The sequence below is a fragment of the Sinohyriopsis cumingii genome, chromosome 8 (assembly GCF_028554795.1).
Source record: "Sinohyriopsis cumingii isolate HCF-2022 chromosome 8, ASM2855479v2, whole genome shotgun sequence".
Lineage (NCBI taxonomy): Eukaryota > Metazoa > Mollusca > Bivalvia > Unionida > Unionidae > Sinohyriopsis > Sinohyriopsis cumingii.
This window is the reverse complement of record NC_142968.1, coordinates 14,647,652-14,666,474: the sequence shown is the minus strand read 5'-3', so window position 1 is coordinate 14,666,474 and position 18,823 is coordinate 14,647,652. Positions and strand designations below refer to the sequence as shown.

General features: G+C 34.7%; 1 protein-coding gene across 4 annotated transcripts in view; it reads left to right on the top strand.

Annotated features, from left to right (window-relative positions):
* Window positions 1–18,823, top strand: part of LOC149793018 (uncharacterized) — a 184,183-nt gene that overhangs the window by 118,646 nt on the left and 46,714 nt on the right. For all 4 annotated transcript variants that reach the window (XR_016422692.1, XM_089966893.1, XM_089966892.1 and 1 more), the window contains 5 exons: window positions 279–371; window positions 3,870–3,992; window positions 7,985–8,062; window positions 13,821–13,920; window positions 15,688–15,837. Coding sequence is in view for 3 of the 4 variants with exons in the window: in XM_089966893.1 (XP_089823019.1) it covers window positions 279–371; window positions 3,870–3,992; window positions 7,985–8,062; window positions 13,821–13,920; window positions 15,688–15,837 (544 nt within the window). In the remaining variant the exon portion in view is untranslated. The remainder of the gene's footprint in view (window positions 1–278; window positions 372–3,869; window positions 3,993–7,984; window positions 8,063–13,820; window positions 13,921–15,687; window positions 15,838–18,823) is intronic.

The following is an 18,823-nucleotide window of genomic DNA, read 5'->3' as shown; positions in this document are numbered from 1 at the left end:
GTACTTAGCGTCAGTGACATTGCTGAGATAAAAACACTTTTGCCTTGTTTTGGATAACTAACAAAGGGTGTGGAACGTAGCTATACTCTTTTAAAACTTGAAAGTTAAAGTATGGTATTTAGGCTGTTCCTCCAAAGTGATTCTGTATTAGTGATTTAAAATGGTCTTATCATCAGACAGAATTTAACTGGCCCATAATACAGCTTTGTGGATTCTGCATTACTATGGAAAAATCAATCCCATGCTCTCCTTCTCAGTGTTTGACTTTAAATTTTCAGGAAGTGGAAGACCTGCTATCAGACTACCTTCATAGATTTTCCTCTTTGGCTGGAAGCATGCTTAACTGTGGCTCTGTGCTCAACTGGCTAGAGGTATTTAATATAATTTACTTAAATGTAATTCTGTACTCATTTCGCTAGAGATGTTTAATATAATTTACTTAAATGTAGTTCTATATTCAACTGGCCAGATGTATTTAATATAATTTACTTAAATGTAGTTCTGTACTCAGTTGGCTAGAGGTATTTAATATAACTTATTTAAATGTAGTTCTATACTCGACTGGCTTGAGGTATTTAATATAATTTACTTAAATGTAGTTCTGTATTCATTTGGCTAGAGGTATTTAATATAATTTACTTAAATGAAGTTCTATACTCAGCTGGATGTAGTTATTTAATATAATTTACCAAAATTTAGTTCTATACTCATTTGGATAGAGGTATTTAATATAATTTACTTAAATGTAGTTCTATACTCAACTGGCCAGGTGTATTTAATATAATTTACTTAAATGTAGTTCTATACTCAACTGGCTAGAGGTATTTAATATAATTTACTTAAATGTAGTTCTGTACTCAACTGGCCAGAGGTATTTAATATAATTTAGTAAAATGTAGTTCAGTACTCAACTATTAGGGGTATTTAATTTAATTGTAGTTCTATACTCAACTGCTAGAGGTATTTAATATAATTTCCTTAAATGTAGTTCTATACTCAGTTGCTAGGGGTATTTAATGTAATTTACTGAAATTAGTTCTATACTCAACTGCTAAGGTATTTAATAAATTTTACTTAACTGTGCCTCAGTACTCAACTGGCTGGAAGTATTTATTATAATTTACTTAAGCTTAAATTTTAATTTTTCCATAATTTGTAGAACAGCTTTGACATGTTTAAATAATTAATCTTGATATTCTGGCATGAGGAAACTCTTGAGAATGAGGAAACAGAGAACACTGAGTAAATGACAAGCCTTGTATGTGCTACCACATGGCCTGTATATCACTTTGTGCCTGGCTCAAGCCTGTGACATGGGGATGAGAAGCAAGTGTTTTACCACTGCACTATCAAGGCCTCACGTTGTTCATGACTTTATGCTGGTTTTAAAAGCCCTTTATATGTTCAAAACATGTTAGATTTTGAAAGGAAAGTTGGAAGAATGAAAGGACAGAAGATGAAAGAAAATAACTCTTGCCATACATGCTTTGCAAGTCTTTAGTCATGGGTTTGATCCCTGGTTCTATTTTGCATATTAACGTGGTTCTACATCAAAGTATGGAGGCTTTCACAGACTGTTTCCTTCATTGTAAAGACATTTGGAATTTGAATATACTTAATATAAGCTTTGTAAACATTTTGTACAGTTGATTTCTACTCAGTTTTGATGATAACAAGAATAAAAGAGTTTCAAATTTCAAATTTCTGTCCCATCATTATAGAAAAAGGAAATGTATTGCATTGCTAAAATTCAAAGTTTACTCATCTGCCTAATGTTGTGTAGATAGCTTAAAGTTAATTACAATAACATTGTAGTTTAGTCTTAAAGCTGGACTTGCGCATACTTTGGACACATCATAGATTATCTTATAAAACTATTTCACATTCATTATTAAAGTAAAATTTCATTATGCTAATGGAAATTTATATAAATATTTATTGGATGTCATTATTGAAATAATTTTTGATGATATTTAAAGATATCTTAGGTAATAAATAGAATTAAGTCACTCTTTTTTTCTTCTCAAATTTGACAGATTTCATTTGATTCACACACCTAATGATGTGTGTTAACCCTCAGTCCTCAGTTAATCGAATGTCAACTGCTATAAAATCTCATCAGAATAATAATGTGAAATTTTGTGCTGGAAGCTTATAGGTTAAAAAGGTATTAGGGTTTGTATCTAGTACTCATCTTTTCCATCTTTCTGTCAATCCCTCTGTCCATATGTCTGTCTGTACATTTGTTTGTACTTCATGTAGTCATCAAAGCTCAAAATTGAGTAGAAATCAACATAATTGGATGCCATTTGATGATGAATTTTAAATTTTAACTTAATGTACTCATCAAAGGGTTCATCTTTTCAAGTCAGATTTTAATAGTTATTTCCCTTTTCCCATTATTGTTGCATATAGTTATGTCCCTTTTCCCATTATTGTTGCATATAGTTATGTCCCTTTTCCCATTATTGTTGCATAAAAACTACAAGCATATCATGTCAACCACCATAGCTCAGGAACCACTGAACATATTCTGGTTCAATTTTGTGCATACATTGTTTCTTAGTCCTCAAAGTGCCAGTTGTTGTTTTTTTTTGGTCCTAACGAGTTCCATTTATGATAGTGTTATGGGCCTTGACAACCAACTTCATATTGTCACATGTAACTTTGCTTCTAATCAGCATAGCTTTGAAAAGCTTACACACAATTGGATTCCATTTGGTAGGTAAATTTCCTATTACTTAGAGATGTACCTTTTTCGGTGGAATATTGATGGAGTGGAGTTATTGTACTTTTCCCATGAATATTACATCTGTACTAAACCAATTAATGTAACCACCATAGCTCAGGAACCATTCAACATAGTCTGATGCAAATAGTGTGTACATTGTCTCATCCCTGGATGTGCTTTTGATGGGTTTTGTTTCACCAACTCCTGTATAGAGTTATGGCCCTTGACAGTTAATTTCATATCATCACATGTTGCTTGTGACCAGCATAACTATGCAATGCATAAATATTACTGAATGCAATTTTCAGGTTGAATTGAATATTACATATAGATGTGTCTTTTACAGGTACAATTTTGACCGAATTATTGCTCTGTTTCCATTCGTATTAAATCTCCACTACATTAGATCCTTGTAACCAGCATAGCTCAGGAACTATTTAGTATCTTCTGATGCAGTTCATGTGTGCATTGTCTTCAATTCTAGATGTGCCTTTCATGGATTTTGTCCATGACGTCATGTAAAGATGTTACAACCATTGTTTATCATCCTCCTCAGTTTTGGTTTCAGCAGCACAAATTAACTTTGTTGGATTTCAGCCAAATTTGGCATGCAGCTGTGTATTAATGAGACGATGAATGGGTTTGATTTCAAATGTTCCAGATTATCATTTAGAAGAGTTATTGCCCCTGATTGTCCTTTCATCCCTCTTTGCTTCTGCAGCATAATTTTTACTAAGGAATATTATGTTTCAGCTAAAGTTTATTTTATGTACCTTTATACTGATGAGACCTTGAATGAACTTTCCAGCATTCTGCATCATTTAGAAGAGTTATGGGCCCTGAAGGTGCATCTTTTCCAAACTTTGTTTTCAGGCAGAAGTTCTTTGAAGATCAAACCAAGCAAATTGTAGAAAGTAGGGCACTTTGCGATGCACTCATCACTTCTGATGCATTGCTTTTTGCTCTAGTTCTGTGATAGAACCTTTGGGAGAAGCACAGGCATCATTACAATCATATCAAATTTAGATGTATCAATTAAACTTTATGGATTTTTAGAAAAAACGAAACAAGAAAGCCCCTAAAAACTAGTTTCATACTTTGTGATATAAAATCCAGTTAATTGTTTATGTGTTTGCAGATTGATAACAGAGGGAACCGTTTGGTGGCTTTAGATGACTCAGGGATCAACACACCAGCGATAGCTGCAGCTCATGCGGTGAAGCGTTACAATGCACAAGCTGCTGATGAAATCTCACTTGAGGTAAGGACATGAGCGTGAGATCACACATATGATACAGTCCCCAGGGGTTGAAATTTTATCTGAACTTATGGACCGATGAAATATGCCATCATAATCTCTCTTTCTCAAAGAGTTAACTCCAATGGACTTTCATTAAGTAAAGCTAGTAAAAAAAAGGATTGTTTTATATTATATATTGTCAAGATAGTGTTCAGTTTTCATATGAAATCTAACCAGACTGAGATCTTTCAGGCAAATGAAAATGAGAGCAATTCTTGATCATTTGATTATATATAAACTGGTATCCATGCTTTCAGGGGATGGACTTAATTTCACTTGATAAGTCCTGGTGTCATGTATTTTCAACCACTGTGAGACTGGTTTATTTGTCTAGTGAAAATCCTTCCCAGATCACAAATATAGCCATCTTGGGTTTAAGTAGTTAAATTTTTAATGACATTTATACCAGCCTTACTTCATCTGAACTCCACCCACCCCCCAGCCTAATGTTGACCATATTCTATATACTTACTGCCATGCAGCAGATGTTTTGTTACCTCTCCAAAATCAACCTAAGTTGTCCAGGTTGGTCCATTCATTAGCCTAAGTTGCCCAGGTTGGTCTATTCATTAGCCTAAGTTGTCCAGGTTGGTCCATTCATTAGCCTAAGTTGCCCAGGTTGATCCATTCATTAGCCTAAGTTGCCTAGCTTGGTCCATTTATTAGCCTAAGTTGTCAAGGTTGGTCCATTCATTAGCCTAAGTTGTCCAGGTTGGTCCATTCATTAGCCTAAGTTGCCCAGGTTGATCCATTCATTAGCCTAAGTTGCCCACGTTGATCCATTTATTAGCCTAAGTTGTCCAGGTTGATCCATTCATTAGCCTAAGTTGTCCAGGTTGGTCCATTCATTAGCCTAAGTTGTCAAGGTTGGTCCATTCATTAGCCTAAGTTGTCCAGGTTGGTCCATTCATTAGCCTAAGTTGCCCAGGTTGATCCATTCATTAGCCTAAGTTGCCCAGCTTGGTTCATTCATTAGCCTAAGTTGTCCAGGTTGATCCATTCATTAGCCTAAGTTGTCCACGTTGGTCCATTCATTAGCCTAAGTTGTCCAGGTTGGTCCATTCATTAGCCTAAGTTGTCCAGGTTGATCCATTTATTAGCCTAAGTTGCCCAGCTTGGTTCATTCATTAGCCTAAGTTGTCCAGGTTGATCCATTCATTAGCCTAAGTTGCCCAGCTTGGTCCATTCATTAGCCTAAGTTGTCCAGGTTGGTCCTTTCATTAGCCTAAGTTGTCCAGGTTGGTCCATTCATTAGCTCATCCAGCCAGAGGTCATGTGAGTTTATGGTAGGGTCCTTTGTTTTTCATGTCCATCGTGTCTTGACTGTCCATCATATATTACATTTGTTACATCTCCATTAAAACTTCTGAGCCAATTTTTGTCAGACTTGAGTATAAAAATTAATCCTTGGGATGTATGTTAAAAAAAATTGTTTTCTGTGGTTGATGTTTAGGAAGTTGTGTAGTAATATTTTCAATGCAGTTTTATTAGGGAGGAATGGTTATCTAAAAGATCTCAATATTTTGCACATTTTACACCCACCTACCCATTCACCCCCACCCCCCACAAACACACACACACACACACACACACACACCCATACCCACCCACGCACACACACACACAAACACATGTACCGACTAAAGTCAGTTGAAGAAATTTGCAAATGCCTTTACACAAAACACTTGAATTTTAAGCATTGTAAGCGTATTCTTTTAAACATATTTCATTGGATCAACACAAACTATGCAGTTGAGATAGGTTGTAAGCATAGTCCATTGGATCAACACAAACTATGCAGTTGAGATAGGTTGTAAGCATAGTCCATTGATTTAGCACAAACTATGCAGTTGAGACAGGTTGAAATCTAATTGGATCATCACAAACTGTGATTGAGACAGGTTGTAAGTACACCTCTCCCTCAATAACTCACGAACAACAGGGTCCAGAAACATTGACCACACTATAAGCGAGGGCATGAGTTATTGAGAGACCTCCATAACAATATGAAATGATGCCATCCTCACTAGACATAGAGTAAACCGCAAAGGGGTGAGGGGAGAGTGAACTTATCTGCTTAATGACTGAATATTCATTTTAAAGCTGTGTTGGGAATAATTGTAAATAAAGCGCTCTTTCTAACCAAGTTACTTGCTTTTATGTAAAAATAACCTTTATTTTCAAGATGCGCAACCACAGAGATCGTTAGTCATATTCAAACTGGTTTCAACAATCGTCACATGTACGTGAAAATATTGTGTATTACATCACTGCTTTATGTTGTTGTTGAGTAGTCTGGTTCCCTGATCTGTATACTCCTTGCTTTGCTCTCTACAATAGTGGAATGCAACGCAAGGAGCAAACTAATCATGGAACCAGACTACTTATTGATTCAAATTCACAATCAAACACAATTCCTTTTATTAAAAAAAAAAGAAATACCCTACCCCAACCCCAACAAAAACGGAACACTTAATTTGTAACAAAAACCAGATATCATCGTCGAAAGTCATAGTTTTTTATTATTGAATTGATTTGATGCGATGATTTCATTGCAAGTAATAGTGAAACTTCTCATCCATGAGGAAATCTCAGAGTGCCAGTTCAATAATTACAAATTAACCACAAACTCTGAAATTAGCTTCTCAATAATAAAATGTTTTTGTGAAACAGAATTTTGTGTCACCAAGTATTCATTTCGTTTGGTTGTCTTGCTATCTTTGATCACATTTGTGAATGAGTATGCTGATTTAAGGTAGTTTAATTATATCATGTTAATAAATTAAAATTGTAACAGTGTTTGATAACTTGTCACTCGACCAGGGCCGCTAGCTCTTACTCAGGTTGGATTTGCATGCCTTTTAACTTTTCATTTATTCCACCCCCTTTATTTGATACAAAAGACTAATTGACTTGGTAATACAGTCTTTTAATTCAGTGCAACAATACAACAAATACTGATATGATTGCAACAAGTACTTATGCAAATTGGGTATCAATACATCGTTGGCACTTAGGTTCTCACATAAACTATGTGATTGAGACAGGTTGTTAAGTATATTCAGGTTGGATCAACACAGACTATGTGACTGAGACAGGTTGTTAAGTATATTCAAGTTGGATCAACACAGACTATGTGATTGAGACAGGTTAAGTATATTCAGGTTGGATCAACACAGACTATGTGACTGAGACAGGTTGTTAAGTAAATTCAGGTTGGATCAACACAGACTATGTGATTGAGACAAGTTGTTAAGTATAGTCTAATTAGATCAACACAGACTATGTGATTGAGACAGGTTGTAAGTATAGTCTAATTGGATCAACACAAACTATGCAATTGAGACAGGTTGTAAGTATAGTCTAATTTGATCAACACAGACTATGCAATTGTGATAGATTCTAGATGTTTCATGAATGCCTGAAATGATAGTTCTTGGTGACTGTATGAATGCTTAATGAAACAAAACTATATAATTTAATGCATCCTGAACTATTCTTGGTCAGTAAGCCATTATTGTTGGTCAGTAAGCCATTGTTGGTCAGTAAACCTTTGTTGGCCAGTAAACCTTTGTTGGTCAATATGCCAATGTAAACATTGCAAATGGCACAATGGTGAAGACTCAGTCTGGTATTTTAAGTTTATATTTTCTGGTACTCACAAAATATGTCATTGATTTTTTTTTTTAAATGCATCAAGTTTCAAACCACGGATTAAAATATACAATTCATTAGATTGAATTAAAGGTTGAATCAAGATATTATCTTGATTAAAAACTGATCAATTTTGGTGACCTGTGGTAAAAAAATTACTAAATACAGGTTGCTTGTCTGAAAAGCACGTATTTTTGTATAACATTAAAATATAGAAAAATTTAGAAATATAAATAATTTTTTCTTGCTACGAAATGTTATTTCAAGGTGAATTTCAAGCTGTTTCTTTTCCTTGCTAGGTGGGAGATATAGTGTCTGTGATAGATATGCCTCCCTCAGAGGACACAATCTGGTGGAGGGGCAAAAGAGGTTTTGAGGTAAGTTTAGTTTACAGTTCTGATATAGTGGCAAAAGAGGGTTTGTGGTAAGTTTTGTTTACAGTTCTGATAGATGGGCAAAAGAGAGTTTGAGGAAAGTTTAGTTTCAGTTCTGATAGAGGGGCAAAAGAGGGTTTGAGGTTAGTTTTGTTTACAGTTCTGATAGAGCGGCAAAAGAAGGTTTCAGGTAAGTTTAGGTTACAGTTCTGATAGAGGGGCAACAGGGTTTCGATATAAGTTTCGGTTGCAACTCCATATTCATGAGTCCATCAGTGTTTCAGCCAGGATGCATCTATGTGGGATATGCAAAAAATGGAAACCATGTCCCACAGATGAAGAATTTCATGTACCACAGAAACCATGTCCCACAGATGAAGAATTTCATGTACCACAGAAACCATGGCCCACAGATGAAGAATTTCATGTACCATAGAAACCATGGCCCACAGATGAAGAATTTCATGTACCATAAAAACCATGGCCCACAGATGAAGAATTTAATGTACTAAAGTAACCATCGCCCACAGATGAAGAATTTAATGTACCATAGAAACTATTTCCCACAGATGAAGAATTTAATTTACCAGATGTGGAGCAAAAAGATGAATAAGGCATGTTGTTCTACAATCAGATAGAGATGCATTCATGAAATATTAAATGACCAAATTGCTCGATTATTTGATGAGATAAAGAATATAAAAAATTATGTCTTTTTCAGTGGCTACCCTTTTTCTCATAATCCCTTATATTGCAAAACTCGCAATTGTCTAGAAATGGTGCAAATGATATCCACATAAAGTGTGCTACTAGTGCCTTCTACACAGCATTGCAAATGATATCCACATGAAGTGTTCTACTAGTTCCTTCTGCGCAACATTGCAAATGATATCCACATGAAGTGTGTTACTAGTTCCTTCTGCACAGCATTGCAAATGAAATCCACATGAAGTGTTCTACTAGTTCCTTCTGCACAGCACCGCAAATGATATCCACATGAAGTGTTCTACTAGTTCTTCTGCACAGCACCGCAAATGATATCCACATGAAGTGTTCTACTGGTTCCTTCTGCACAATATTGCAAATGATATCCACATGAAGTGTTCTACTGGTTCCTTCTGCACAATATTGCATATGATATCCACATGAAGTGTTCTACTGGTTCCTTCTGCACAATATTGCATATGATATCCACATGAAGTGTTCTACTGGTTCCTTCTGCACAATATTGCATATGATATCCACATGAAGTGTTCTACTGGTTCCTTCTGCACAATATTGCAAATGATATCCACATGAAGTGTTCTACTGGTTCCTTCTGCACAATATTGCATATGATATCCACATGAAGTGTGCTACTGGTTCCTTCTGCACAGTACCGCAAATGATACCCACATCTGTTACTGATTGAATTTTCATATCAGCATATTGAAATATTGCTAGAAGCACAAAATTCTTTGTGTCGTGTTGACATACAGCGCAACACCAATTCATTCAGCACATGCTGGAAAAGATTTGCTCTTGTACATGTAATCTACCCCATTTGTCCTGAGTGCTGGGAGAGTCCATTTTTGATACTGCAAAGAAATCATATGAGGAAACTACAGTATGAGTGAATATGAAACCTCACTACTTAATAAACAAATAGACTATTCCAGCAATGGCAGCATGGAAAAATTTGATGTTTCAGCATATATTTAATTACATGTGTTATGCTCTATGTAGATTGGAATAGGGTTTTGTAATGCGATGTGTGTGAAACTAATTAATTTTAGCTACATTTAATGGTGCTAACTTGAAAAAAATCACTGAGCTACAGAGATGGATATCATTCGTGATGCTGTGAGGAATGAACTATAGGTTCCAGTGGCCTGCCTAATGTCCTGTCACCAGTGTAATTAGTAAATAGAGTCAACCCAGATATGTTGTCATCTAATGTGTCGGTAGATCAAAATCCTAGTTATGTATATATATCCTCTGATGCAGGAGGTCGTGGGTTAGATCCCCGGCCAAGTCATACCAAAGACTTACAAAAATGGTACTAACAGCTACCTCTCTTGGCGCTCAGCATCAAGAGGTTAGTTTTAGGACTGGTCGGCCTGGTGTCAGGATAATGTGACTGGGTGGAACATCATGCTACATGTTTGCAGCATGATGCCCCAGTGCTAGACATCACTATAAACTGCCACACTGCAGATATCGTAGCAATATGATTGAAAAATTGTTATAGCTACGTTAAAGATCCAAATCTCTCTCTCACACACACACACACACACACACACACACACACACACACATATATGTATATATATATATATATATATATATATATATATATATATATATATATATATATATTGACAATGCACTGTCCTGGGTCTGTGCATTTTATAGCACAGAGTACAGTACACAATACACAGATAAATACAATATTGTTAAATCAGCAGTGAAGCCACCTTTAACAGGCATGCCCGTGTCAAAAAATCACTTTTATTAAGCAATGACCTGTGTTTGTAGGTTACATTCTCGGGTCTTATTCTTAAATAAAATTTAAATCAATTTGAAATAAGAACCCACATCTTTTTCTATCTCCTAGAAATACTTTCTTAAATAAAAAAGAACAAAAAATTGTTGTTGCTTCTTTGTTGTTTGGTTGTAATGTTATATTGTAAAATTCCCTAACGTTCATGGGATACCAATATTTAAGGGGTACCAGTATTTACTGGGTACCAGTATCCTTGGTTTTCGTGGTTGATACAGACTAATGATTTATTGATACAGATGAACAATGGTCATGGTATGGACACAATAAACCCTTTTTCCAATCCATGTATTTTATCATTTAGGTACAAAGAAAAAGACATTTTTCGCAAACAAAGATATCCATGAAACTATATGAATTCTGAGCACATTGTATAGAATTGGAAGATGTGGTAATTTGTATTTTGAATGAAAAAATGTGAATGTCACCATGATTTATCAGTGTTAATTTGTATTTTGAATGAAAAAATGTGAATGTCACCATGATTTATCAGTGTTAATTTGTATTTTGAATGAAAAAATGTGAATGTCACCATGATTTATCAGTGTTAATTTGTATTTTGAATTAAAAAAATGTGAATGTCACCATGATTTATCAGTGTTAATTTGTATTTTGAATTAAAAAAATGTGAATGTCACCATGATTTATCAGTGTTAATTTATTGATGCCATAGAAACATGCTCATGTGAAGCATATATATTGACAAATATTTGTAGCAGTCAGACACAAGTTGTTTGTTCCTGAATTTATTATTCTTTTTAGTGATGTGCACCTTAATGTAGTAACAAAGTGTTCTTGACAATATTGTTTTAGCAGTGCAGTAAAATCTGTCTTGAATGACCTCTGCTTTTAGTGACCACTTGTCATTCATGATCACAATCATCATGCACAGATTATGGTTTTTATTATGTAAATGCACTGTTAATAGCAACCACCTGCAGAAAGTGACCATGATTTTCTGTCTAAAAATGCATTTTGACACTGCTGTGAATGACCATGTCTCAAAATAAATGAACACTGCTGATGTTTATTTAATCTGGTGTAATCACAGCCACTTAGGAGTGTCTGCAGACAAAGCACAGATTGTTCTAAAACATTACTATGCTTCACTGCATCACAAAAAAGATAAATATCACCTCACCTTTATTTAATCATTTGAAGCCACCACAATTTACAAGAGTGTTTGTGCTTTACAAAAAGAAAATTAAATATGTCCAGTCTGGTTACCAATTCTTAAATTTCATAAGTGATGCAGTGGTTATATGCTACCAACCATAAACCATACTAAAGTACATGTCACTAACAAGTATTATAGCATCGAGGTCTTGTTAATCCCCATTATGATTAACCATTGCTTCTTTAAAAGGTGCTGTCACCACTGCACATAGATCAGAAATTTGTGTTTATTTATCTTTTGTGTAACATACGCAGAACCCTGTTTTAAAAATATAATTAATAAAATCCACATCAAGTTGTCATCTCTTTACTGTGGTGCAGGTCCGTTGTACCCTTTGTTAGTCTTTTTATGTTATCAGTGAATAAATGGTTATGGTTCTGTCTTTAAATAATTTGTTTTGTTTTTCTATGGTTTAATTCTGTCTCTTTGATTTCATTTGTTTTTACATATATATTCCATGTTTACTAAAAGCATGATCAAAGCCATTAATTCGTACACAGGATGAGTGAGTCTTATAGCTAACTGCACAGTTCTTATGCTAGGTTTGAAGTAAGTCTGAAATTTGTGGACATGACTAGTTAACTTATAGACAGCATAAATAAAAATTACCACATTAATTTTGCAATTCATATGCTAACCTACATGTACACGTGGTCTTAAGAACCGCTCTGGTGGCCTAGTGGTTAGAGCTTGTGCCTCGGATGTGGGGGGTCGTGGGTTTGATTCCCGGCCGAGTCATACCAAAGACTTACAAAAATGGTACTAACAGCTGCCTCGCTTGGCGCTCAGCATTAAGAGGTTAGTGTTAGGACTGGTCGGCTTGGTGTCAGGATAATGTGACTGGGTGGGACATCATGCTACTTGTCTGCGGCATGATGCCCCAGTGCTAGACATCACTATAAACTGTCACACTGCAGACATTATAGCGATATGACTGAAAAATTGTTAAAGCTACGTTAAAAATCCAAACCAAACACACACACACACACACACACACACACATGGTCTTCAGACATAATTGTGAATGTTTTATGATAGCTGTTTATCTTTATTACTAACAAATTACTTTGATTACATTATTTTGACAAGAATTATGAATAACAAAGAAAATGCACATACAGCAATATCATCTGTCTGAGAGACCATTTTTTATTTTTGTTGGCAGAAGGGGTTGTCTCACAAGACAGGTTTTACTGTAGTATGGAGTATAGATTGATTCAATACTATTTACAGCATTGTTATTCCATTAGTATGAATTAAAGGTTGAATCAATACTCTTTACAATATGGTTTACCATTAGTATGAATTATTGGTGGAATCAGTACTCATTACAATATTGTTTTACCATTAGTATGAATTAAATGTTGAATCATTACTCTTTACAATATGGTTTACCATTAGTATGAATTATTGGTGGAATCAGTACTCATTACAATATTGTTTTACCATTAGTATGAATTAAATGTTGAATCATTACTCTTTACAATATGGTTTACCATTAGTATGAATTATTGGTGGAATCAGTACTCGTTACAATATTGTTTTACCATTAGTATGAATTAAATGTTGAATCATTACTCTTTACAATATGGTTTACCATTAGTATGAATTATTGGTGGAATCAGTACTCATTACAATATTGTTTTACCATTAGTATGAATTAAATGTTGAATCATTACTCTTTACAATATGGTTTACCATTAGTATGAATTATTGGTGGAATCAGTACTCGTTACAATATTGTTTTACCATTAGTATGAATTAAATGTTGAATCATTACTCTTTACAATATGGTTTACCATTAGTATGAATTATTGGTGGAATCAGTACTCATTACAATATTGTTTTACCATTAGTATGAATTAAATGTTGAATCATTACTCTTTACAATATGGTTTACCATTAGTATGAATTATTGGTGGAATCAGTACTCGTTACAATATTGTTTTACCATTAGTATGAATTAAATGTTGAATCATTACTCTTTACAATATTGTTTTACCATTGCCATGAAATATAGGTTGATTCAATATTCTTCACAGGTAGGATTTTTTCCCCACCATTGTGTTGAAGTGATAGGGGATAAAGTTCCTGCTTCAGTTGCAACAAGAATTCCAGAGACTCCACCTAGCAGGAGAGCATGTAAGATTTCATTTTTATTCTTTATGTTTAGTATTGACTTCTACTGTCTGATATAGATCTGACTTCTACTGTCTGATGTAGATCTGACTTCTACTGTCTGATGTAGATCTGACTTGACTGTCTGATGTAGATCTGACTTCTACTGTCTGGTGTAGATATGACTTCTACTGTGTGATGTAGATCTGACTTCTACTGTCTGATATAGATCTGATTTCTACTGTCTGATGTAGATCTGACTTCTACTGTCTGATGTAGATCTGACTTGACTGTCTGATGTAGATCTGACTTCTACTGTCTGATGTAGATCTGACTTCTACTGTCTGGTATAGATATGACTTCTACTGTGTGATGTAGATCTGACTACTGCTGTCTGATGTAGATCAGATTTCTACTGTCTGATGTAGATCTGACTTCTGTCTGATGTAGATCTGACTTCTTCTGTCTGATGTAGATCTGACTTCTGCTGTCTGATGTAGATCAGACTTCTACTGTCATGTGTAGATCAGACTTCTACTGTTGGATGTAGATCTGACTTCTAGTGTCTGATGTAGATCTGACTTCTACTGTCTTATATAGATCTGACTTCTGTTTGATGTAGATCTGACTTCCTCTGTCCTATGTAGATCTGACTTCTACTGTCTGGTGTAGATCTGACTTCTGCTGTTTGATGTAGATCTGACTTCTGTTGTTTGATGTAGATTTGATTTCTACTGTCTGATGTAGATCTGACTTCTGCTGTCTGATGTTGATTTGACTTCTGTCTGATTTAGATCTGTCTTCTACTGTCTGATGTAGATCTGACTTCTACTGTCTGATGTTGACTTCTGTCTGATGTAGATCTGAGTTCTACTGTCTTATGTAGATCTGACTTCTACTGACTTATGTTGATTTGACTTCTGGTGTCTTATGTAGATCTGAGTTTATTGTCTGATGTAGATCTGACTTCTGTCTGATGTAGACCTGACTTCCACTGTCTGATGTAGATCTGACTTCTACTGACTTATGTTGATTTGACTTCTGCTGTCTTATGTAGATCTGAGTTTATTGTCTTATGTAGATACATCTACTGTTTTATGTTGATTTGACTTTGCTGTCTTATGTAGATCTGACTTCTACTGTCTTATGTAGATCTGACTTCAACTGACTTATGTTGATCTGACTTCTACCGTCTGATGTAGATCTGACTTCTGCTGTTTGATATAGATCTGACTTATACTGTCTGATATAGATCTGACTAATACTGTCTGATGTAGATCTGACTTCTACTGTTTTATGTTGTGACCAGTTTTTTTGGTGGGCTAATTATTTTGTTTTCTTCAAATTATTTGGATTCCAAGAGATTTTTTTTTCCCTGGAAATACTTGTGCTCTAAATTAATTCTTGAACAAGGACAGTTATCGAAATTTACAAAGAATTGAAACATTGGAATATTATTTTCTGTGATTCAACAAAGAACTGTTGATACATCAGTACAACACTGACCACAGCATACATCATTGCCTTCCATTTTGGATTTCATTGGGATTTAAACTCAGTTTCATTAGGACATTTTATTACTATGACTTCTGTTGTTTAATTCTTGGATTATTCTTGTATTATTGGATTTTATTCATAGAAGTGTAAGTTCTTTTTCACATTTTTACCTTGTTTTTCATGGGAAATAAATTATTTGATAAATTTTACTAAGCTTGTTGTCTTCACTCTTTTCTTGTTGAGTTTTGTAAGAGCCTAAACATAACAATATGGTTTATCTTTCTCAATTTTCAGTGATGAGAAAGCATGGTAAATTGCTGTCCTTCCTGAGAACTTTTTTCAACAACCGTCCACCACGGAACCAGTTGAAGCAGACAGGCATTGTCAAGGAGCGTGTATTTGGTTGTGATTTGGGAGAACACTTGTTAAATTCTGGACATGATGGTATGCTCTGATTTGTACAGATTGCATGTTTATTTGTGCTTTTGTATCACATGGTTAACTTAGGTGTCACTGATAGCACAGATGGCAGAATCAGTTTTTAGAAAGTTTGTGATGGTCATATAACCTACATTATAAAGTAGCTCTCAGGCAAGACGTTGTGTTTTGCAAAACATTTTAGTTTTTGTTGTGAATCATTTACTGGGAATGACTGTTATTGACACTCCATACAATTTTCCTCCAAACATTGTTCCAGATTCAACTGAAGGGACAGTACAGCTTATGTGCATTTTTGGAACCCCATGCATTAAGGTCGGGGTGGAAAGGATTAAGAAAAAACCCTCCACCATCTCTCTGCACATCCTGATGGAGTTGCCATAGTTGTTCCTGGAGAATTGCTCTGCATACCATGCTTTCTCATGGAGTCATCGAGGATGACCACTGCAGAGTGGATGTGGTCTCTATCACATGCGATTGCTTTACTGTGTGACCCCTGCAAGCCTGCTCATGGTTCACGGAGAGAGATGCCAATTTATCTACATAGTTATCAGTGATTATAAACATTTCCAAGTTCTAATGATGATATTGCAATAGTTATAATGCTAAATCAGATTTGTAGATAATATTAACATACTGGTTGTTGCAATGTCTCACAAACTGTATCAATATTACTGTACATATTTTCACATATAAAAAATGCTGATTGACATCTGTTACAAGCTTATGATTTATAAATCAGAGCAAACTTGTGCACTGACTTGGTGAGATCTTGTTGAGCTTCTTTTGAACAGTGTAAATTTATCCTACTGTTTAAACATGAAAGGTAATTCTCTAAAGAACGGACAATTTAATTCAACATGACAGCCACGTCTGTTAAAAAAACAAAGAACAAAACAGAAATCACCAAATTTACACTTGTGAACCATGTGTTTAGTCCTAAACAGTAATATGAACTTGTTTTTAATTCTGTGTGTACTGCAAGGGACTGGTCATTTCATTTATGGGGCTAAATTGTTCTTTCTGACGAGAGTATTTTATATTCTGTCATTCATCACAAGGTACATTTGTTTCAGTTAAACAAGGAATAGGATAGTGTCCTTTTTATATTAAAACCAAAACAAGACAATTGTTTCAACCATTTAACCCCACTCCCTACCCATAGAGACTTGAATGGTCTCTCCCTAGTAAAGACGTGGCTTCAGAGGATGTTCTACAGAAATAAAGGCAGTGACCATTGTAAACACTGATGTAAAATGTTAGCATTAACAGATGATGTCAATTTCAGCTTGGGAACAGTGAGTTTCTAACACACGAAGCCATCTGACTTTGCATGTTATACTTACATTACAGCTCAAATTATGGTCCCATCATTAACAACAGAAGTTTAGTAATTGTTCCTAATTAATCTGACAGCAATATATTGTTGAAATGAATAATAATGTGGAAAATTATCAATTCTTAGGTGTTCAGAGATTTTAGTTTCCAACGAAAGTATGACATTCTGCGTGGATATCTCCACATGCATCATACGGTATGTTAATATGAACTTGTGCAAGGGGTAACTGTCAGAACTTGTTTCAGTTCCGTCAGATATGAATGTGATTTTGATGTAAAAAATATTGATGTTTGTCTTTCATTATTGTTCTTTTCACTACAGGAGTGAACTGCAACAGAAATAAAGGAATGAATGCATCTTTACATTCCAATAACATAGTACTGAAAAACAATAGAAAGATTCATTGCGGAAAGTGTATTCGAACTGGATCAACCAATAGTTTCTTTACTTTTTGTTTCATTTTAAGTTGAGGATTCCACAAGATGCAGTAGAAACCATTAAACCAATTTGAGATAAGTGTAGAGATCAGACTTGTTTTTATCAACTGATTCATACTACTACATACAAAACGTGATCAATGACATCCATACAATTTGTTTCCACACAGATTGATTCATTTACTGTTCTGTACTGTTAATGACATGGATTCAAACACTCACTATAATATAGAATTTAATTGCTTTACGGTTAAAGGAAATGATAAAGTAAATGGTATTACTGCTATTAGCTCTTTTATTTGCATAATGTCACTGCATGTTAGAAAAATTAAATGTGACATCTGTCATTCTATCCATGGGGGGGGAGCAATAAAAGGCATCCACAGACCTGCCAGCTCTTACGATTTTGCTGTAAGTCTTACAAAAATTAGCCATGGACTAACGGCATACTACCAAAAACTATGGAAAATTGATCATTGCCGTAAAATCCGGATAATTGGTTCATCCATGTTTTATTTGGATCCTGGTTTCATCTCAGAATTAGTAAAATTAGTCAGGGAACCAGACTAACTTTACAGCAGCACCTCAGAGGCTTTAAACTGCACCTATTTGTTCATGCTAAGCATCTGCATGATCAAAACTGTTGATTATATAATTTTTAAGAATGGCATCCAGGATATTATTTTTATCTCTATTACTCTCTCTCTCTCTCTCTCTCACACACACACACACACACACACACACACATGAATCCAAATCACTACTGCTCATCATAATCCATTGCACTTATCACTAGAAACATTGTTGTACATGTTTTTGTACATGCTTCATTAACACTTTAAGTATTTCTGTAGTCAGCAGCCTAATCTTTCACACCAAGCCATAAAGACGTTTCTGCCATGAAAGTTTTTCATGATTCCAAGAAGAATTTTTTACCAATGTTAGTTTCAGAAATAACATCTACATGATCATTAATGCAAACCAGATTTTACTTTTTCGATTTATGATATTTTTAGGCACTCTTCAGACATAAAAAATTAAATTTTACCAATTATAAATCTACACATACAAAAAGTGAATTGTATTATTGTAATGTATTGGTAATTATAGCATAAGAAATGGCTGTCCTAAATTCAGTAATGTTAATTATAGCATAGGAAAATTCCAGACTAGCCTGCTTTGATCTGTACTTTAACTTGTTGGGTCACTTATATTA